The 23387-nt window shown below is 37.3% G+C and overlaps 2 protein-coding genes across 2 annotated transcripts in view; one reads left to right on the top strand and one right to left on the bottom strand.

Annotated features, from left to right (window-relative positions):
* LOC144441358 (cadherin-23-like) overlaps nt 1–9698 on the bottom strand; it is a 44639-nt gene extending 34941 nt beyond the window's left edge. Inside the window, exons 1-4 of the mRNA XM_078130917.1 lie at nt 9544–9698; nt 5227–5329; nt 2210–2453; nt 632–840 (exon numbers count right to left, since the gene is read on the bottom strand). Coding sequence (XP_077987043.1) covers nt 632–840; nt 2210–2453; nt 5227–5287 — 514 coding nt within the window. The 5' untranslated portion in view covers nt 5288–5329; nt 9544–9698. The remainder of the gene's footprint in view (nt 1–631; nt 841–2209; nt 2454–5226; nt 5330–9543) is intronic.
* A 3835-nt stretch (nt 9699–13533) lies between these two features.
* LOC144442145 (cadherin-23-like) lies at nt 13534–22654 on the top strand. The gene is made up of 14 exons (XM_078131447.1): nt 13534–13617; nt 14241–14707; nt 15051–15196; nt 15644–15824; nt 16123–16276; nt 16582–16690; nt 17085–17585; nt 18412–18678; nt 18852–19090; nt 19417–19947; nt 20554–20818; nt 21155–21354; nt 21732–21873; nt 22650–22654. The coding sequence occupies exons 1-14, from the start codon at nt 13534–13536 to the stop codon at nt 22652–22654; spliced, it is 3291 nt and encodes a 1096-aa protein (XP_077987573.1).
* The last annotated feature ends 733 nt before the right edge of the window (nt 22655–23387 follow it).

Genomic DNA, 23387 nt, shown 5'->3' with positions numbered 1-23387 from the left:
AGAGAGAGAGAGAGAGAGAGAGAGAGTGTGTGTGTGTGTGTGTGTGTGTGTGTGTGTGTGTGTGTGTGTGTGTGTGTGTGTGTGCGTGTCTAGCGACAAGGCAGACAGACAGACATACAGACAGACAGACCGAGAGACAGGTAGACAGACAGACAGACAGACAGACAGACAGATATGCAGGCAGGCAGGCAGGCAGGCAGATAGTCAGACAGACAGACAGACAGTCAGTCAGACATACATACATCCAGACATACATACATGCATACATACATACATACATACATACATACATACATACATACATACATACATACATACATACATACATACATACATACACACACACGCACGCACACACACATATACATACATACATACATACATACATACATACATACATACATACATACACACGCGCACACACACATATACATACATACATATACATACATGCATACATACATACATACATACATACATACATACATACATACATACATACATACATACATACATACATACATACATACATACATACATACATACATACATACATACATACATAACACTGGGTAAGCAATATACGCGCCTAAATTAAAAAAAAAATTCCCCCAAAGAAAATCACCCTTACCATGTTCTAGTTGATATGTAATAGTATCACCCGCATCAAGATCTTCGCAATCCAAATGGGGAACAATGCCCCAATGTACAGTCGTGCTACCCTCGTCAATGTCTCCTGTGTATGTCGTGCTGCCGAATGTTGGAGGTTCATCGAAAACATCCTCGATGATGACATTCAACCAAGCCACGCTCTGTTCTGATGTACCAGTATTAGTAGCTCTGTACATCGAGATATGGATTTACTAATTAGTACTTAAAGCGATAGAATAGAGGACAATTATTGTCTGGACGTTGCGGGAGCAGTTAATGGGGGACGTGGAAAGTCACATGGGTGACAATATTTAAGTTTTGACCATTATAAGCCAGCACCCATCACAGTGCAGCCACTTTGTTTTACTTTAGGAGTCTCTGTCAACTTTAATAGTCAGTTTTGGTCATGTTTGTAAAGAGTTCGATTATTTGAACTCGAGCCATTAAGGAAGACACTCGAATCCTCCCCAGATGTGCATTAGATAGGTGTGTCGGGTACAGGCTAGGTTTCCAGACTCTCCCTCAATGGGTTTAATCTAGTTTTTCCTGGTGGGGGTGGGCCATTTACTGTAGAAGGGGTTGTAGGGCTCAATGTTTTAAAAATGTTACTTCGTTTAGTAGTTTTCATGATTTGCACGATAATATTTGAAGGAATGATTTGCTATATTCCCGGGATGTGAAGCGGGGGGGGGGGGGGGCATATATTTGGATGCAGAGGGTATACTTTGGTCGGAAACACTTCATAAGTACAATGAGATCGATAACATATATGTAGTATGGTAGAGTACTGACAACCTATTTTATACATGTTAACATAGGAACAAACATGGAATGATGATTATAGATTATAGATAATCATTTACGCCACCATGTTGAAAGTTTTAAAGGCATTGGTTATTTCCCACTACTACCGCCATATCGATATGTGTGTGATCGTGAAGGGACCGGTAATCATAACATCACAGGCCTCTGTAGTTATGTAACCGTTCAGAGCGATCACAATTAGCTTGATAGCATTATATACTATATACTGTGCCATTGTGATAATACAAATATATAACAAGTACACATGCTTTTAAAAGTAACGAGTAAAACAGTGAGTTCTGATCAATAAGTATAATTCGAATTAATATTCTTTTACAAAGGACAAGGCAGATGTAAGTGGGTTCAAACCCCGACAGATGCATGATATATGTACTTAAATAGAACGATACTCCGTAAATTCAAATAAATGGTAAGGTACGCAGAAAGATTTAAGAATCACGCGTACCAAAAGGAACTCAAAAATGCGTCCTAAAAGATAGAATAAGCGTTAGATGGTAGACAATGAGGTAAATAATTCATTCCATTGCATTGGATTGTAACCTTCCTAGGCGGAAAATAATTTCCTCCTCTTTCAATTTCAATTGATCTTCACTACCAGGAAATTTGAAACTTACAAATATCTGAAATAGACATCTGATACACTGTGATTATTATATAGGCGAGTCAAGCTTGTCGACAGTTGAATTTACCTGTACACGCGTATAGATTACCAGAGAGACACAGTGTTACTTACTTAAATTTCAAGGTGAAATAGTTAAGTGCTGGATTTTCTTCGTAATCAAACCCAGCGCTTCCAACTAACACATCATATGTGGTGGGTGTCAGAGTGAACCGTGCTGGATCCAAAGCTGGGTCCGCAACGATAGTACTGGGGGTGACGTCTACTCCAATACTGAACACTAAGTCGTTGGGTTCGCAGGACTCTAAGATAGATATCGTCGTACCCGATACAAAGTTGAAAACTGGCGCGGCTTGATCTGAAAGTAACGAATTGTCAATTAGGGAGAATTCAGTAATTACAATGGGGAGGGTCGGGGAAATCAGGCTCTGGCCGCTACGTAAGATGTGACCCTCCCCAGGCTCCGTCGTGCTAAAATGCGGCCATCCCTCAACTTTCTTTCTTCTATAAAATATGACCCTCCTCTATTAAAGTAGTTCAAAACGTGATTTAATGTTGTCAGATATGTAAAAGGACGATGTTTTACAGGGATTAATCCCATCGCTGCCACCATGTTAAAAGTTTTAAGGCATTGCAATTGATTATTTCCCATTACTACCGCCATGTGGATTTGTGTGAAGGCACTGCATTAATACATACCTGTGTCTGGATCTCATTGGCTGAGTTGAAGACCACAATTCAACTCCCAATGATTAGATTGGCACACTCCTAACATCGAACTCTTCCCGTTTTACACATGTGAGACCACACCACGCTGACTATTAATTCATCACATGGTTGTCAGCAGCAATTTGATTGATATAGGCTGGTATCTAACCCTAACCCTAACTCTAAATCTAACCCGTATGGCAGCAATGGAATTTGGAATCGGTGGCAGCAATGGGATGACAAAAATAAAATAATGCAATGTTAGACAACACATTACAATAAGTCAAAGTGTAATGTGGCCTTCCCCTAATTTGCATTTTCTAAAATAGGACCCTTCACTGAGACCCGATTCGTAAAAAGTGACCCCCCATCTAATTTTGCCGGCCCTTCCCCTTGTACTGAATTCGAACTCCAAGCAATAGATAGACAATTGGCAGATCCATCCATCCATCCATCCATCCATCCGTCCATCCATCAATCCATCCATCACTCAATCAATCAATCAATCAATCAATCAATCAATCAATCAATCAATCAATCAATCAATCAATCAATCAGTCAATCAATCAATCAATCAATCAATCAATCAATCCACCGATCAACAATTCAATTAATAAATTCAACCATCCATCCATCCCCTCTCACTCACTCACTCACTCACTCACTCACCCACCCACCCACCCACCCAAAATACAATGACCTCACACATACGGTTTAAATTTCAAAAACAACATCACCCCTCTTTCCTAGGGGAAAGAAACTGTCCCTAATTGATCTTGTTCCAATTTCAGAAAATGTGAATTGGCAGAAGGGTAAACTGGTGGTGCTGAATCCAAAAATACCCATGCCTTCCAACCTAGATTTTGGGAATTATCCCTCATAATTAACAAACATTTGCATAATTTAAAAACTTCCAAATTTATCATTTTCTTTATACTTTTGAGATACTTTTGGGAGCAAAGTATCATAGGAAAATTGCCATGTTGAATTCTTAGACAACTCCCAACCCCGTTTACATTTTGTAAATAATTGTGTAAACCTGCATTTTAGTGATGTTCATCAATCAAAATTCCCTTTTTCGAAGAAGTTTGCTGTTGTTTGAATTCCAAAAGACAAGCAAAACTTCTGATAGTGTACACCAGAATATGTTGCTAGAAAATGGTCATGTAGGCGTCTTGTTTTAAAATGTATGAAAATGTTGTAAGGCAAATCTTTCAGTGTAATTTTAAGTTGAATAGAAAAATTCCTTTTAAGTCAAATCAATTAAAATTAAATATTGCATCCTGCTGCCATTTTGAATCTTAATAGTTTTTGTTCTCGGCAATGATTACGTCGAGATTTAATGACCAGTTACTTTTATGCTTAGAACATATTGCGATAAAACGTAAAACAAAATCACAGGATATCCATACACATATTATTAAAACCCACTTACTGGGAAAGAAGCGAATGAGTGGGCTTTCGCCGTTTGCGGGTAGTCTTAACCCCTTTAAGTAATCGTTGGGGGCTTGATTGGATTTACAGTTTATAGCAAAGGGTTAAACCATGCATGGATGTATTAATGAGATCTATACATCCATGATCAAACTGATATACTAGAATTAAGACAAGTTAGTGAAAGTAGCGAGGCTTGGAGAGAGCCTGGTCCTATGCATACTATAGAATGTGTGGGCACCAAGTTTACGCCCTTATCCCAGGATCAAAACCATTGCCTTTTTGAGTAAATCTTGTAAACACCCATGACTAAAATGTGTTTAATATTACACAACTCCAAGATTTGTAGGACGTGCGTAGTGAGTAAAGAGGACCTGACCAGTTCATGGGTTATGCAACAACGCGTCGAGGTCGCATGAGCACACTATACAGTATGTTGGACCGTCAGTATTTCATGCAGAAACGGCTAAAACCGGCAAGTTTTTTCGAATCATGTTTCAGCCCAGGCGTGTATACTTTCTACTGTTTTAAGTGTCCTAAGGCTGGGGTCAGAATTTATGGAGGAGGAGGAGGAGGGGGGGGGGGGGGGCTGGGGAGAAAATATTTTGTCAAAAATTATTTCGCAGTTCCCCTTTAGCGCTCTAAAAAAATCATGCCCCCTCCGAAATGAACCCACGAATTTTCGAAGCCCCCCCCCCCCCCCGGCTACACAGTTTAACATGTCACTTCAGAGATGTACAGTATGATACACTACATTAAACTAACAGTGGAAATCAACTTCAGTGTCCATACATAACAGAAACAGAAACAGCATTCCCCTATGATAGCTAGTGGGGAGAGTGTGGACCATTTTCCAGCAACATTTTGTGAAATCGGAACTTATATTTACTCGCGTATATATGTACAACCGTCACCAGCTGATCATAAAGACTATAATTCTCTACACATTATACTGTAGCTAATATCATGATAATATACGTAATACTTACACGACAATGGCACTATACAAGCAAGGAGTAGTCCGAAAATTAATAACCTTTCAGAGGTCATTATCTCACTTTACATGCTGCTGCGCAACCCAAATGTATAAACCTGTAAAAGCAAACAATACTCAGACTAGTATATTGTCCTTGTCTGTGAACAATACTGACGAACACTGGCTCGCCTCAAGGATCGGTGATCTCTCCGTCCTTGTTTACCATCTTTACATCTGACTGTACTCCAATACATGTAGACAGTAATGATAGGCTTTATAAATTCGCTGACGATAAAGCTCTGGTAGGCCTTATCACTGCGAATAAGGACACAACTTACAAGAAGTTGATAGATTAGTGACATGGTGTGACAGTAACAATCTGATATTAAATGTCAAGAAAACAAAAGAAATGATTATAGATTTTCTAAAGAATACTTCACATCCGCCTATGCTAGAGATAAATGGAGAAGAAGTTGAAAGAGTAGATAGTTACAAGTATCTTGGTATGTTGTTAACAAATACTGTCACCTGGGGTGAACACATTAACATGTTAATGTCAGCAAAGAATGTGCTTCTTGCGTAAGTTGCATAGGTTTGGTGTATCAGAGAAAATTTTACGTATGTTTTACGGATCCACCAATCTGATTAAAATCCGATGTGGTGAAAGCGGCTAGATGTCCTTATTTACCTCTATTCATCGTGTTGTGACGTTTGTTTTGTTCGGAGTGATCGCCGCCTTCCCACAATACTCACATTGCATAACAATTTTATTAAGACTAGGACCGGCATCAGATACCACTCGATTCGATGTCGCACAAACAGATTTCGAAACACATTTGTGCCTTCAGCTATCAGAAGGCTCAATCAATTGTCTACTAGGTAGACCTGCCTGTTGTTCATACGACATATGTGTAATGTGATATTGTACGTGTTTTGTTGGAATTTTATATACTTTTTATATATTGCATTGCTAAATCAGTATTTTAATCGGATGGTGCTGTGGATTTCCCACTTGTCTTAGTGTTGTATTTATTTTGTTGTAATTTGGGGAGGCTGTGTAAACCAAGTCACATTTCCAATCTTTTTTTTATTGGACAAATAAAGTTTACTATATAATAATACAAAATCGAAAATTACAATCATTTCCACTGAAATTATATATGTCACATGTATCGTTGATACTGCAATGTAATGGAGGGGAATTTAAAGGGCAACACTTCAGACGTGTCGACGTATTCCACTTGAATTGAAAACAAACAATAACTAATTACATGTATCTTAAAACACTGTTACCACTGAAGTCATTGATGACAAAAACTTGATGCACGTGTATTTATACCAGACTGCAATGGTTTCAGTTTTACATGTTGTATTTCTCGCAATTTCATTTGGTTGTCATGCCTGAAGTGTATAGTATAAAATACACGCATGACATAGTTTCGACGATATCTGATTAAATCGACTGTAATAAAGAAAACAATCATCTATATTACAACTGACACCTACATGAAATCAACAAATGACGGTCATATAAAATGAGATCATGCATATTCATCATATGACTTTTCTCTCCTGAGTCATGGAAAGTATAATATTCACTGTATAAGGTGTCCTTTTTTTCTCAGGTTGTTTGTTTAGACAGTCAGAATGAAACTACAGCTAAGATTAAAGTTGTGTGTTGTGATGAATAGTAAACGCCACTGTCATCACAAACATAACCCTCTACATATACAAGTTAGCGTGACGTTCACCGACTCGATCGGTTTGAGACAACCACGCAGAAACCATGAGAAAGTGTACATGCTACACTTTAAGATAGTAAGATTGAATGAATACAGTTCTTTTCCACATTTTGACTAAATGAAATGAACTAACCTGCCACCATGTGTGTGTGTGTATGTATGTATGTATGTATGTATGTATGTATGTATGTATGTATGTATGTATGTATGTATGTATGTATGTATGTATGTATGTATGTATGTATGTGTGTGTGTGTGTATGTATGTGTGTGTGTATGTATGTGTGTGTAAGTACGTATGTATGTATGTATGTATGTATGTATGTATGTATGTATGTATGTATGTATGTATGTATGTATGTATGTATGTCCCTTGCCGTCGATGTCAATCTGTCTATGTTTTTTGACTCCCGATAAAAAAATAACAACGGCTTCTATCCACACTGTTAAACTGACTATCTGTGTGTATTAACGTAACTAACAAATGCCACATCATCAACTTCACACAACTTTTTATTATCTGTCATCAATTCAATTACTTTCTCACACTGTCACTGGGGTAATTGTACTATTCGCGTGGATAAGAGATGATAGATGTTCAAAGGTCTACCTCTGATGTGACATTTCCCCTAACAACAAAATCGGTTCCGAAAGCACGCGAACCTTATGATTTGGACTTTATGCGTCACAAAGAAACCACGCATGCGCGACCATGCTTGTGATTATTAAGTCCATTCGTTACGCATTCGCACATGAAATTAGAAACTAGTTAATGAAGTTTGTTATGAAACTTTGATAGAAGAGAAAAGGTTGCAGTAATAAAAGTTGGTGTTGTCTTAGATACGATACGTGTATTTCATATCATGAAATATAGTTTGCATACCGTAACAAAGTCCAACGTCATTAAATGCCCGACCTTGGAAAGTTCGCACGTTTTCACTGAGATAACATTCCTTTAGAACAGCAACATTTCCAGAGCAAATTTCAATGTGTATATGACTAATTTGTACATTTCAGTATACAGTATGGAATGTTTGAACCCCCCCCCCCCTGTGCAGCCAAAGTCTACGCCGTCCAAACAAAGTACGGTGAATGTTGAAAAGGTAAAATAAACGTTTAGGTAGGTTTCTGGACATATTATTCAATAACAAGTCAATCATTAGTGATTAGTTAAGCAGAAATGATGAAATGATGAATACTCAGTGAAAACTTGGATTTTCGTTCTCTTCAAGACTTGAGCATTGTCTTGATAAGAATGTAAAGTCAAAGTAAATTCCACTCACGAGGATATATATATATATATATATATATATATATATATATATATATATATATATATATATATATATATATATATATATATATATATATATATATATAATCATTATTATTATTTTTTTATTTACTCATGAACCGTGTGTGTGTATACACGCACACAACAAACAGGCGCACGTACACACACGCACGCACACACACGCACGCACACACACACACACACACGCACACACACACACACACACACACACACACGCTCGTATGTTTAGGTTACTCTATCAACATAGAAATTATACTTTTCAAACACTACACACAATTGATATTGAGCAAAACTTAAGCTGTTGAATAAGTCCATAGGTGTGGATGAAAGATTTGGTTTTGCTTTACTGGGGGTAAAACTTTCATAAATTAACAAAACACTTTAGTAAAAATAATTCCCTCTAATTTGCTAGCTTTATGGTACTTATTATTTTGCTTTTGTAGTAAGGAACGTTATTAGACTAAGTTCACATTTAGTCCGAGTATATAAATGGAGACGTCGACATGGTGAAATAAAAATTCATGTGAAAAGAACAGAAAACTGTTTATGATATTTCGAGAAGTTAACGTTGGTCGCATTTTAATTCATTTTGATGTTTTTGGATTTGATTATTTTCCATACTAGTCCACTATAACTTCACGAATTACGACTTATTCGATGACAAACTCCGTGCTTAATAATATACGACTGTTTTGTCTGCCCCCTCCCCCCTGTTGCGCAACCTGTCGTACGCGTCTTGCGACTCACGGTACGTGTTAGGCTGACACAAAACCTTTAAATTCGAACTAATCGCGTCCACGATTTTTAGTGGTTTTTGAGATCATAATTGCGAACCCACCTTCATTGCGAACTCACACATCGAAAAAATGACACGGATTTCGAAATCTAAAACGTTTAAGTTTTTGATGACTTTGGGAACATCGATGTCACATTCTGAGGCTTGCAAGTGTCTACATGATCATGCTTTATTGACAACGATTTTCTGATTGTTGTCGGTTTTATATCAACTTTATACGGTTCGCAATTAGTTAGCATAATTTCAAAACTGTATGTATTAGATAATAGAAATTTCAAAATTCGGTAAAACTAAACGGCTGCCCTGAGATGATACTCGAAATTCAAACTTTTTATATACGAATTTCGCGACAAGGCTCAATCTTGTTTTGTTACAACGTTGTTTAATGGAAGAAACATTTCAGATGTTAACTTCAACGCGACGATAACGTCATGCTTATAACTACGGCTAACACCGTAAAAACTAGATCAAAACTTACCTAATAAGTTTCGTTGGCGAAACTGGATGAGAAATTAAAGTTGTAGTAACTTCCCTCTTCCCCCGAAAACTTTGTATTCGAGTTTAAATATCCAAGTATAAAACACAGCAACTTTCACACTGGTTGTATTACCACGCATATGAATAGACTGAAAGATGACACCAACTAAAGCTGTGAAGCCACCGCTATTGTCTGTTATAATATAAGTGAACTGAATAGCTTTTCTATAGTCTCCAGGTTGCATGAGGACGACGTCGTATATGCGAACGAGCGACGTCACTTGATTTTGTCCTGGACAATTGCTTTTCATCCCGAGTGACAATAGCATTGTATACCAGTTAATTAATGGGCCGTTCAATTGATTTCACCGGTACGTACTTTTGATGATAACGGGAAGAGTGTTTGGACCCATTGTATATGTCAAACGAATACATCATTGTGTACGCAGACAATTGGTAAAGTAATCACTCTAGACTCTTCTCAATTTGTTAACCATGGACGATGAATGTGCCACGACAGAGTGGCGTAGTTAACGCCAATATGAAGTTTCTCGGTCAACCTTTACTCACGGTTTTAGCAACGTCGTCGAGTTTAATCGTTAGCGCACTTTACACAACAACACTGTCTCCCCTTAAATGGAAAACTTCTTGACTTACATGGTGACCATGATCACTATCACGCCAGTGCTATCATTTATTGTACATGTTTGGATGATTGATCAACAGATAGTTTCTTTAGTCATAGACATCTTTAGTACGTGTTCTAACAATTTCGGCAATAACGTCACGGTATCATTAAATTATATTACTCTGTAGTCAAACTGGGCTTGTACTTCTTACTTTTTCATTTACAACTTTTGTGATAGCTTTTGAAACGATATCGCACAGCTGCGTCAATCGCTTTTTCTTCCCCTTTAATAAAGGAACGTCGTATTTTGCGGTTTCTTTATCTTGATAATCCCCAAGCTTTGTGACCGTTATTCTTTTCAAGTCAAATTGTCTCTGTAAGCCGTGTAAGCACATTACTGTTTACCGGACGACGAGATCTGTAGTAATTCAATAGTCATTGGTATGTGATGTGGAGTTGTTCGAAGAATAATAATTAGTGCACAGTAAAATATAGATTTTTATTTTGAATTGGTCGATAACCTCAACAAACCGTAGGTGAATTGGTCAACAACCCCAACAAATTGTCCGTTCAAATTGTCAACAAAATCCCACCGCAGCAATATTATATCTCTTTGCATGGATGAGTAGAGTCCATAATGGACTTAAACAAACAAACAAACAAACAAACAAACAAACAAACTCACAGACAATACACACAAATGCTCAAGGCCCCTAAGTAAACTTAAATGAAGCGGTAAGCAGCTTGTTATAAAACTTATACGAATAATATGCATGACCCCGTGACAAAAATCATGATCATTGTGGTATGATTCCTTATTTTTACACACATCATTATACAGTTTGATCGGAAAGGAGAATACTACTATTAGAATTCTGCCGATGCTAAGAGTAATACCCGTTAGCACATTCTTACACCTGTACCCATGGTGTATATAACGCCACCAACCTCCCTTGTTCGGCCAAGTGTAAATAAAATTTACTTGTCTAAACTAAGCATCTTGCTAGAACTACATGTAGTTGACACCTTTTAATCCGACAATGGTCAGTAGTCACGGTACCTCATACACATTATAAAACTGATAATGCAATGAAGAGAAAAGAAAATATCGAACGACCGAATTCCATTATAATGAAAATACAATAAAAAGTGCACTTAACCCAAGACAGCTTAAATACTTACTACTAGAGATATATAAACCAGATACTAATAAAGGACATTCAAAGGGTATTCTGATTGTTATCAACACGTGGCCCTATCTGACGTGTCAATCAGAACGGTCATTTACTAAAATGAATTCACCTTTCTCAAACCATTCATATTTAATTTGTATTAAAAACTAATAACTAATATACATATTACATACATGTCATAACGTATCCTGGGCAGACGGTAACATCCAATATAAAATTCTCCCAAAAGTATTTGATTGTTGTCTTTGTGTTGAAGTTTCTCTTGTTTTTTTGGTTTAAAAAGTTAAATGTATAGAGAGGAGTTGAAATATCGAAATTTGGGAGTAAGTGACATTTGAAGGGTTGAAGTTATTGGTTTGATCGCATTTATCGGTTTTGATCGACCGTTTCGTCATTATTTACACTTTGTTGTATGAAGAGAAGTCACCATTAATCGTGGTAAGAAGATAATCTCTGTGATCTCAGGTATAAATCGATGACATTTCTCACAACATTTCAGATAAGTCTATACAGTCGTATCTTGTCATGCACGAAAACAAATGGGGACGAACTGTCTAAATAATGTTACTATTCAAACAAAAGTATTTTAGACATGCTTGATAGAGGGCGTTGATCAGGGTATGCCCAAGAGAATTTACCGTGGCCGCAGGTGAAACTGATCAATGTTTCTGTAGCACTTACTAGTATGGTGTGTATCGCGGCCTCTTTATTATGAAAGATATTTGGATGTCATAGTAACATGCGCTATAGCTAGAGCAGGACAATATGAATGAACAGTTTCTCAGGCGAACCAGCTAGAAGTCAAATACGAAAAAAGTAGTCAAAGGAGAGCCGTTGCAATTTTTAAAGTCTTTCTAAAAATGGAATGAACGCCTACTAGATAAATTGATTAACGCTTGTTTTTAAATTTCAACGAGTCATTTTGGTTCCATATACAACAGAATGGTTCAATATACAAAGCCTGTACTTGTGTTCTGTGCCGGTACTTAATTCAAGTTGAATTCTAAGCTACATCTACATGATGTCAGATTGCAATCCCACAAGTGATTGAAAGCACGGTGTGTTGGGGGGGGGGGGGGGTGACAATTGTAAACTTGATCGGATTCCAGTCAAAGAAGTTTCTCGAATTCGATTTAATAATATAATTCCCACTGCTTGTCTGTCCAGGTGGCTTCCATCCACAACTTGACGAAAAGCTTATTTCGATACCAGAATCACGTAGAGGTGTTGAAAACGTTGATGTCTAGGGCAACACAGTATTTTTACGATTTTAGTATTTAATGATGTATTTACATATACTGTTCAAATGCGCGATAAAGATTGGCCCAATTACGTATATTTGAGCCATTCGAGTACGTGGTTATGTCGTGACTCATTCAATGAGTTAATAGCATAGTAACTTTATACACCTTTGTCCTCAAATCACAACACGTGCAACTATTCAGGTGATTACGAATTCAACTGTCAATCGTGATTTTGAGACTTTCCAGATCTGGATAATCAGCATACAAACGACCACTACCTACAATTTCACTATATAGTTGGTGTTGAAACATCGTCTTAGCCATGGATTTTAAGAAATGAAAATCCACGATGTTGATAAATCTCCTCTCGATATATACTCTCTTTGCGTTCCTAAGACTCTCAGGTATGGTGTATTTTCTGTATATATTGCGGATTTCATCCAAATCCGCTTTCCGGGTTTTTTTCTGTCCAAAATCTTGATATCACTACATCAGCATGTGTGTCAAAGTGATTACCACCTTAATTCAGTATACGTAGTCAACAATAGGGCTTACTCTATCTCTTTTTTAGGTTTCATTTTGCCCGCGATGAGTGACAATATCGATCGATCAAAGAGTAGTTAAAATAAAAAAAAAGATTAACTTAGTTAATTGATACCGTTTTTGGAAAAAAAATGAAGAAAATGTGTGAATAATCTCCATTACTTACGGTTTGTTTTTGCAATTACATGTAATTTACCGAAAGAACCACACATGATCATGACTAAGTCAACATTTTATTTTATTTTAAATTACCATTTATAATAGATGGGGTTCCTGTGTTTGACGCGGCAACCACTGGGGTACAATATATCTCTGAGAACACCGGTGCTTCGACTTCCATACATCGAATCAGAGCAACGGACAGTACAACAAGTCTGTCATCAATGGCGATACTTGCAAAGAATCCAGCCAATGCACCGTTCGCCTTGGCATTGTCTTCAAACTTGGGGAGCAGTATATCATACGAGGTAGATACATGTATATATTTTAACGATGTGATATTTATAATGCACCATTTTATTGAAAACATAAATAGCAATACAGAATGATATCAGAAATATTACATTGTATGTTGGCATGGAACTATATGATGGGCTTCTTTGATTCACAGGTAAAGTATAGAATTGACGCTCGTGATTTGAAATCTGCCGAACGTAATGTTATTCAATTTATGGTCGCATTGTCATACACCTGTTAATCAAAGCTACATATAACTAGTATATGCGTTTAGTCATATATAGATGTTGAAGAGAGTAAGGGGCATATTTCAATCTCTCTTGTTGTAGAGTTCACAGTTTAAGTTCCTCTGTACCAAAATTGAAATAGTAGAATTAACCATGACCATCAAAAGTTTCTTTTTCACTTGTCATGAAAGTACTTTCTGTAGCATTTCCTTTACCTTAATATTATTCTCTCTTTATTTAAATAAACTTATGCATGTAATTACGTCACCCGAAATAACAATTCCAACAATAGTGAAATAATTAACGCGGCTCACGTGTTAACTTTGTACTTTCAATATTAATCGTTCATAGTGGCTGAAATGTTCGTAGACTTTATGATATCATAAATTGTATGTGTCATTTTACAGATACGAACCGATTCCAATCCAGGTTTAGATTACGAAACCCAAGCCACGTATGAACTTACGGTCGAAGTCAGAAACACCGCCGGTAATACTGAACAAACTACACTGACAATCTCTGTACAAGACGAGGAGGAGGCACCATGGTTTTACAACCTGCCAAATGGTATCCAATTAGGTATTCCGGAAGACATCGGTGGCGGTGTCTCTATTTATCAACTAAAAGGCGATGATCAGGACTCGGGGGACACTCTGTCTTACAGTGTATCTGGTGGTACCGGCAGCGCTAAATTTTCGGTGGAATATAATACAGGTGTCATCGAAACTGTCGCCAATCCTGGTTTTAATTTCGAGTCAGGGACAACGTCGTACTCTTTGAGTGTACAAGTGTCCGATGGAACAGGTACTACCCCCGATACAGGAACAATCCAAATTACCATTATTGATGTCAATGATAATGCACCAGTTTTCAGGTAAGAACGCTCATACTTCCGAACAGTCAAATTAAACAAAAACCCAAGAAGTAATTGCAATGCAACACAGTGTTCATTTCAAGCCTACGTCTTGTCATCTCCAAATATATACTAGTAGATATCTTGATACTAAAATCGTAATTAATATCATTTGTGATACTTGTCCCTATAGTACCCACTTCTTTGAGATCGGTATTCTTATGAATGGTTGTAGGTGAACACAGGCTGTCCATGATTAAAAGAAGAGAAATTTTTAAACGGCAACTAAAGGCAACGTTACCAAGCAAAGGTTTATCGCCATGATATCAATACCCGTATGTGACCATATATATTATTATTTCAGTTCGTCCTATACTGGTACCAATCATGTCGATGAGGAAGCTAATATAGGTACCACAGTAATTGATCTAGATGCCTCAGATGCCGATAATGGTGATACTGTCCGATTTGAATTCGTTAACAGTGAAAGTGACTTTATCATCGATGCAGGTGGGTTGTTCATTATTGAAATAAAAGAATTTAAACCCACAAAAAGTAAACACCCCATTTTACTTATCACACCAACTAAAATCTTACATTTGCGCGCATATGGTTACACGTAATGTAAGTTACACGTATCTTTATAATACTTTGTCCGACTCAGGAGCCCCGTGGTACAAAGATATAATAAAATATCACTCATTAGGTTATATTAACCATGCATGCCAATGTAGTTAACTTTCTACATTATGATGCTTAGTGAACGCCTTGTAAAGATTACTCGCTGGATCTTCTAACAATTTCTTGGAACATGATTCTTACTAGTTCTACTTTACTTAAACTATGACCGGTGCATTTGTGCATGTGGGTTATAATTCTAAAGTTATGTAAACAATAATCGAACTTGGTTCAAGTTCAAGTTTAGATTATTTGGGATTACACTCTGTCTTGTTTTAGGAACCGGTGCGATCAAGACGTCTAATGTGTTGGACTATGACGATGTGTCACAAACCACCTCATGGTCTATACCGGTACGGGTTTACGATGATGACCGAACTCACTCAAGTACTGTTACCATAAGTATCAACCTCAAAGATTTGAACGACAATGAGCCAACATGTGACCCTGCTGTATATGAGTAAGTAGGAACTGCATTCTTTCCCTCGTTACAACCCGAACAGATTATCTGATTTCTCGCATAATTACAACAGTATTAAATAAACTCTCTGCATAATCCTTGATTTTTTGTCACCACGGAGACTTTCGTTTCCTTTATGACTTTAAATATCAGTCTAGTACTGACGGGAATGACCTGGATCAACCGATTTGTACACCATCCGGCCCAAGAGTGAAAGCTGATGACTTGATCAATACATCATGTTTCCAGTTTTACATTTTCAATCCATCACATAATCTCCTAAAATCTTTTTACATAGACAAGTTTTATCTGAAAACGCCAACGTGGATGACTTGGTGGCGTCTATCACGTGTTCTGATGCTGATCGATCAAGTCCTAATAACGCCATTACCATAACTATGACGTCAGGTGATGCAAGTAAATTCAAGTACACAAGTAATGGAATTGTACAGGTAACCCATCAATCCATGTAGTCTGCACGATCTGCTACGTTTGCTTTTTAAGAAATATATTCTGTTTTAGTTCTTAAATGTCGTTGAATTTCGTCGGATTTCACTGAACAAGAACCGTAAGCATGACTAGTGATTACATATGGGATTATACTGAACATGCAAAATTATTAAATAGAGATGATTTCGATAAAATGTACCAATTATATAGGATTTCGTTTTCTAGAACGATCATTAGGTCAAAGTCGGGGTTAATGGATGTTGTGGCAATCTTATAGAGACGGTTTTTACATTCAATTGAATCACAGGTAAAATCTACACTTGATTACGATGACAATACGTTGGCCAATAACGGTCATCGTTATGAACTCGTCTTCGATGTTGTTGATGGTGGAACAAATCCAAGCAGCCTAACAGGTATGGTTAAAATCGCAATGTTAATACAAACAAAGATGAATTTATGATTATAACTGAATCACAACAAGTATCTTCCAACTACTACAAACACAGTTACATGTAAGTGATAACACTATAGTTACATAAAGTACATATATATGTACATATACAACTTGAACGCGTGATCATGTGTGGTATACACTGTTACAGTATTTCGTTACAGCTCAGACTGACTTCAGGCTACACCATGTAATACGTACTCTATAACATATTTACATTATTGTTGTTTTTGTTCATCATAGAAGAACATCTTAATTCGAACTTGATATTTTCATTCGTATCTTGATACTCCTATGGTGTGATGAAACAAGTAAAACAGAGTTGTCATTCACGTTGTTTTGCAATTTCTCTTCAGGAACGGCAACCGTAATCGTACAAGTCACAGACGTTAACGACAACCTCCCTCAATTCTCGCAAACTACGTATACGACAGATGTGGACGAGAATGAAAATATTGGTCACGTGGTTATTACCGTGTTGGCGACAGATGCTGATTGGCCATTTGACAGTGTTAGTTATGAGATCATTGGAGGTGACGACGCATCCTTACCAAAGTTTACAATTGAACCAATCACTGGTGTTATCAAACTACGAAATCTTCTTGATCACGAAAGTAGATCTTCATACACTTTGACCATAAGAGTGACGGACGGGCACCCAACCAGTCCGTCTACAGCAACTGCGTCAGTATCTATCACCGTCAACGATATCAATGACGAATCGCCGTATTTCAATCCCTACATCGTATCTGTGACGTTAGCGGAAAACAGTGCATCAGCAGGAGTTGACGTCACTAGTTTGACATGTTTTGATGACGATTCGCCGAATTCAGAGATAGTGTACGATATAATAGCTGGTAAGAAACAGTTTTAATGGTTGTTAGTAACAGAGCTTATTCAAGTGCATCGACAGGAGTTGACGTTACTAGTTTGATATGTTTTGATGACGATTCGCCGAATTCAGAGATAGTGTACGATATAATAGCTGGTAAGAAACTGTTTTAATGGTTGTTAGTAAGGGAGCTTATTCAAGTGCATCGGCAGGAGTTGATGTTACTAGTTTGACATGTTTTGATGACGATTCGCCGAATTCAGAGATAGTGTACGATATAATAGCTGGTAAGAAACTGTTTTAATGGTTGTTAGTAAGGGAGCTTATTCAAGTGCATCGGCAGGAGTTGACGTTACTAGTCTGACATGTTTTGATGACGATTCGCCGAATTCAGAGATAGTGTACGATATAATAGCTGGTAAGAAACTGTTTTAATGGTTGTTAGTAACAGAGCTTATTCAAGTGCATCGACAGGAGTTGACGTTACTAGTTTGATATGTTTTGATGACGATTCGCCGAATTCAGAGATAGTGTACGATATAATAGCTGGTAAGAAACAGTTTTAATGGTTGTTAGCTTATTCAAGTGTTAGCATACTTTTTCATGAATGTGCACTACAAGTGTTAGGTAGTCTAGAGGCTATCCGTGGCTTCCTTGAAATGTTTGGTAGTCCTCAGATTCGTATAGTGGTCTGAGGGTAGTCTAGGCTATCCGTGGCTTCTTTGAAGTGATAGGTAGTCTAGGGGCTATCCGTGGCTTGATTCCTTGAAGTGTTAGGTAGTCTTAGAGACTATCCGTGGCTTCCTTGAAGTGTTAGGTAGTCTAGAGGCTATCCGTGGCTTCCTTGGTAGGTAGTCTAGAGGCTATCCGAGGCTTCCTTGAAGTGTTGGGTAGTCTAGAGGCTATCCGAGGCTTCCTTGAAGTGTTACGTAGTCTAGAGGCTATCCGAGGCTTCCTTGAAGTGTTAGGTAGTCTAGAGGCTATTCGTGACTTCCTTGAAGTGTTAGGTAGTCTAGAGGCTATCCGAAGCTTCCTTGAAGTGTTAGGTAGTCTAGAGGCTAACTGTGGCTTTGAATCCTTCTCCAAGGATTCAAAGCCACAGTTAGCCTCTAGACTAAGTGTGAGAGTATTCAAACCAATCATGTTTTAAAAAATTGCCCACAACAATATTTCATTTGATAAACAATCATATGCAAACCATTAATTAATACTCAATTTTAACTTAGTTTTCACTACGCCCGTATTATGCCTTCCTAATATAAACATATCTGGTTCATCAATTGTTTTCAAGGCAATACTGCTGGGAAATTCACGTTACCGGTCACAACTGGAACTCTAAATCCATCTGTGAGACTCGCTACTAGCATCGACTACGATGGTGCTACAGAGCCACAAAGTTATACCATTACTGTACGAGCACGTGATGAAAACGGAGTTGGTTTGAGTGGTACGGCTATTATACAGATTGAGATCACTGGAATAAATGAATTCACACCATCCTATATAGCACCAGATCCAAACCCTGTTAGTGTAAGTAATGAAAGAACAATTTTGAAAACTGTTAGTATTTTCTCAAAACAACGAAAATGCTCCAGTGCTTTTAGTCTTAGCCCCGACTGTATGCATTACATATATCACCTGTGAATGGGGATTTGAAGAAAGACCATCCAACCAACCACGCTAACATCATTTAGTGTAAGGCAGTTTTACCATTATTGCAGATTCTACTGTGCTCAACAAGGAAGATTGAAGTAAATTCTTGACACTCGCAATGTTCTAATAAATTTGAGATAAGACATGAATCTTGATCATTTAACCAATCATACCCTTCTACCTCCCTGAATGTCTACTAACAGATCCAAGAACAGTTGACAGTGGGTACATCTGTTGTTACCGTGAGTGCTAGCGATGACGACCGAGGAAGTGATGGCGATGTCAGTTATTATCTTGTGAGCGGTGATACAGACAATAGCTTTGAAACTGACTCGTCATCCGGTGTCGTCCGTATCAAGAAAGAAATAGACTACGACACAATGGGGAGTAATAAATATTATGCATTGGTGTTACGTGCTGTTGATGGCGGTAGTCCTGCTAATTCTGCAACACAGACAGTAACGGTGACAATTACAGACACTAATGATATTGCACCCACGTGTTCGGTGTATCTCTACACCGTCAAAGTGGCAGAGGATACTGTTGCAAACACTAAATTCGTGACATTGGACTGTGAGGATGAGGACTCGTCTAATTATGGTGATTTGGTGTACACCATATCACCGTCTGTCACTGAATTCGACGTAGATCAAAGCGATGGAGGAGTTAAGATTAAAAGTGGCCAGTCGTTGGACTATGAATCAGGAACGCAGGAATATTCATTGAATGTAGTGGTAAGTCTTCCAACTTCATCGAGAAGAAGATGATTGTTCAGTAGATTTTAACGCCAGCCTTGTATAAATGTAGAACAATGCATCTAATGCATCTCTTCAATTCGTTTTGGTCTCAGATGACTATATTGTAAATAAAGCTTTCTGACAAAAAACGAAATGAACCAAATACATTGTAATTGCTAGTTTGAATTAAACAATAATGTAAGATCCAAAAGATAGGACGAGCTAAAAAAATTACTATTGGGTCGATGTTAGACAAAGAATCTGAGGTCAATTGAAGTGTAAAATGAAAGCATGATATGGATTAAAAAACATTACATAATTTATTTTATTAGGTGATGTTAATAACTTTACTTTCAAGCAGAAATCAACTTGCAATTTTTCTTTTGTCTATTTTTGTATTCAAAGCTTTATTACTCAGAAAGATGACGCTATTATCTTTGTAATTTTTATTTTATTTCTATTATTTATTTTCTCTTTTGTGTCGAATGATGGACGGTGGTCTTTACTCAGTAGAGTATTTATTGCATGAAAGTTACAAGTTCATTTCATTCTTGATGTGAGCTCTATTATTTCAATCTTTGATTTTTTCCCCCAATTATACAGGTTAGAGACAACGACCCTACAGAGGCCAATCGCCTAACAACGACTGTCCTGGTAACTGTCAAAGTGGGTGCTGTCAATGAGCATTACCCGTCGTTCACCAGCAGTTCTGACGTCACGGTGAATATTAATGAGGATTCGGCTGTAGGTTACCAAGTAACAACCATGAGTGCGACTGATGCTGATGAAAACGATCACATCCATGGTATTGTCACACATAGGATTAACTCGCCAGCGGGTCCTCCGTTTGGCATCGATGCTTCTACAGGTAAATGAATAAAGTAAAATAGACGCAAGGAATGAGTCATTTATTCCGTTGCTATATAGGACAACACAATTTGATGTAACCGAACATATCTACAAAGAAAACATCCAGTCAATTATGCACATGTAACAGCTACATGTAGGTACCAAGAGTCGAATGTCTTTGTATAAGAAATGGAGCCAGTGGTGAAAAATCAACATACTAGACTAAGTAATTTTGTAGGTCAGCGGTAAACTGATGTGCATAGTTACACTCCATAACCATGCATACTCCGAAATGGAATAGTTATTTATTCATAAAGATGACGTAATAGTTTATACTTTTTTAAAAACATTTCAGGGGTTATTAAGGTCATATCACAGTTAGATTATGAGACTACGAATACATACGTTTTATTGATTGTTGCTGAGGACGGCGGTGGACTGGAATCTACTGGTACAGTTACTGTCTCGATAGACGACGTCAATGACAATCACCCAGCTTGTTCGCCAACTTCATACAGTGGTTCAATTGAAGAGTCCTTTGCTTTAAACAGTCAGGTAGGGGAATTATTACAAATAAGTTGTGTAAAATATTATGAGCGACTTCTATTAATTCCATTAATTCAGTGACTTGGGTTCCTATTCTGAGAATGCTTTTGTTTCATAAATTGACCGAAAAACTTTTGGAAGTTCGGTCAGTGAAAGGTGTTCATAACTACGGTATATTGTTGTTCAAAGATGACGCTTTGAAACCCCGAGGCATTTCAAATGATATTCTATCTGCCAATGATATTTACAAATGCCAGTTTGTTATCAAAGTATAGATATAAAAAAAGTTATAAAAAACCAATGGTTGAAATGTACATTTACAGTGTCACACCTATGCTGCGAATCGAACTTGTTCTTAATCATTGATTGTTTCATGATTTTTAAAGGTTCTGAAACTAACCTGTACTGACAGTGACAGCAACGCCCATGGAACAGTCATGTTTGACTTGGTTCAGACTCCGTCCAACAAATTTGCCATCAGTAGTACGGGTAGTTTGACTCTTTCATCAGCAGTGGATTTTGACTCAGGTATGTTTATAACGATTGGACCTGCTTCTGTTAAAAGTCCCCCTTTCTGTAAAGCTTACATGCCCTGTCTATTGCAAATAGATCCAAAATATTGTACTAAAATCATAACTGATTTTGGATTCATTTTACAGCAACACAGTGTGGTCGGCAGATCACTGAATTGATATACCGTGTAAATTTACATCACATTGTGATCGCAATTACTGAGCACATTAAACTTGAGTTCAACTAGGTCATCTCGTCGGGCTCAATTATCTATAATTATGAAGGTGTTGAAATCAGTGTTCTGTACCAGTTATGATATGATATGATATGATATGATATATATTTTATTACCCGATCAAAAATAAGTACAATACAAACGTAAATACAGGAAAAGCAAACTAGATCGGATAACAGGAGTCAGAAAATAGCTATGCTAATCGTGTCTGACCCCTGGCCAAAGTAAATAATGGTACAAGTTTAGAGTGCAAATAAATATACAAAAAGTAGCTCTACCCTTAACCCCCCCCCTATATACTAGTATATGAGTGCCATAATGAAAAGAAGTCATATATTACATTAGAACTGTACAATGTTATATTACATACTCTTTTAGTAAATCTTTACATAGTGATGACTTGAATCGCTGCCTTCGTGGTTCATTTCTTGTGCTGTGTTGTATTGAATTCCATGTAACTGCACCTGTGTATGTCATTGACTGTTTACCATAGAATGTTTTCACAGTAGGTACGCATAAATTATTTTGTTCTTTTTGTCGTGTATTGTACTCATAGTTTAACACATTGCAGTATTCATCAACAGAGTGTGGTAAGTTATTGTGCAGCAAATCATAAACAAAGGTACTGACCAAAAACCTGTGCAGTTTATGTACATCAAGAATTTCTAGAGTGTTGAAAAGTGGTGAAGAATGTGTCATGGACTGGCTATGTGTGATTGCTCGCACAGCCATTTTTTGAGCTAGTAAAATACAATTCAAATAGGAGGAAAAAGTGCTTCCCCAGACTTCAATACCGTACGTTATATGTGGTTGGACGAAAGTTTTATATAGTAAAATAAGTATATTTTTGGGTACAAAGTCCCTAAGTTTATAAATGATTCCTATTTTTTTCCTAATAGTCTTATTGACAGCGTCAATGTGCATATTCCATAAAAGATGGTTATCAAAGACGATGCCAACAAAAGATGCAGAATCAACTTGCTCGATAACGTTACCATTAATGCACATGGTTCCACTAATATTCATTTCTTTTCTACGGCCTCTAATAAACATGAATTTTGTCTTTTTCTCATTAATACTTAGTTTATTTGCAGTACACCAATCTATCACTTTTTCAAACTCGGTGTTCACTGATGAAAGGTCAATATTGTTGAGGTATTGAGGGAATGTGTGAAAAAGGTTGGAATCATCTGCAAACAGTCTGAAGTCAAAGAATGAGGAAGAGAGTGGAAGATCATTAATGTAAAGTAAGAATAGTGTAGGACCCAAAACTGATCCCTGTGGAACTCCACAT

This window comes from Glandiceps talaboti, chromosome 1 (assembly GCF_964340395.1).
Source record: "Glandiceps talaboti chromosome 1, keGlaTala1.1, whole genome shotgun sequence".
NCBI classification, from domain to species: domain Eukaryota; kingdom Metazoa; phylum Hemichordata; class Enteropneusta; family Spengelidae; genus Glandiceps; species Glandiceps talaboti.
This window is presented reverse-complemented; position numbering and strand designations above follow the sequence as displayed.

Bases quoted from the DNA above. Each gene is read 5' to 3' on its own strand.
- LOC144442145 (XM_078131447.1), top strand. From the start codon at position 13,534: ATGGCGATACTTGCAAAGAATCCAGCCAATGCACCGTTCGCCTTGGCA. The intron at 13,618-14,240 runs GTAGATACATGT...GTCATTTTACAG, and splicing joins GGAGCAGTATATCATACGAG to ATACGAACCGATTCCAATCC. The intron at 14,708-15,050 runs GTAAGAACGCTC...TTATTATTTCAG, and splicing joins GATAATGCACCAGTTTTCAG to TTCGTCCTATACTGGTACCA.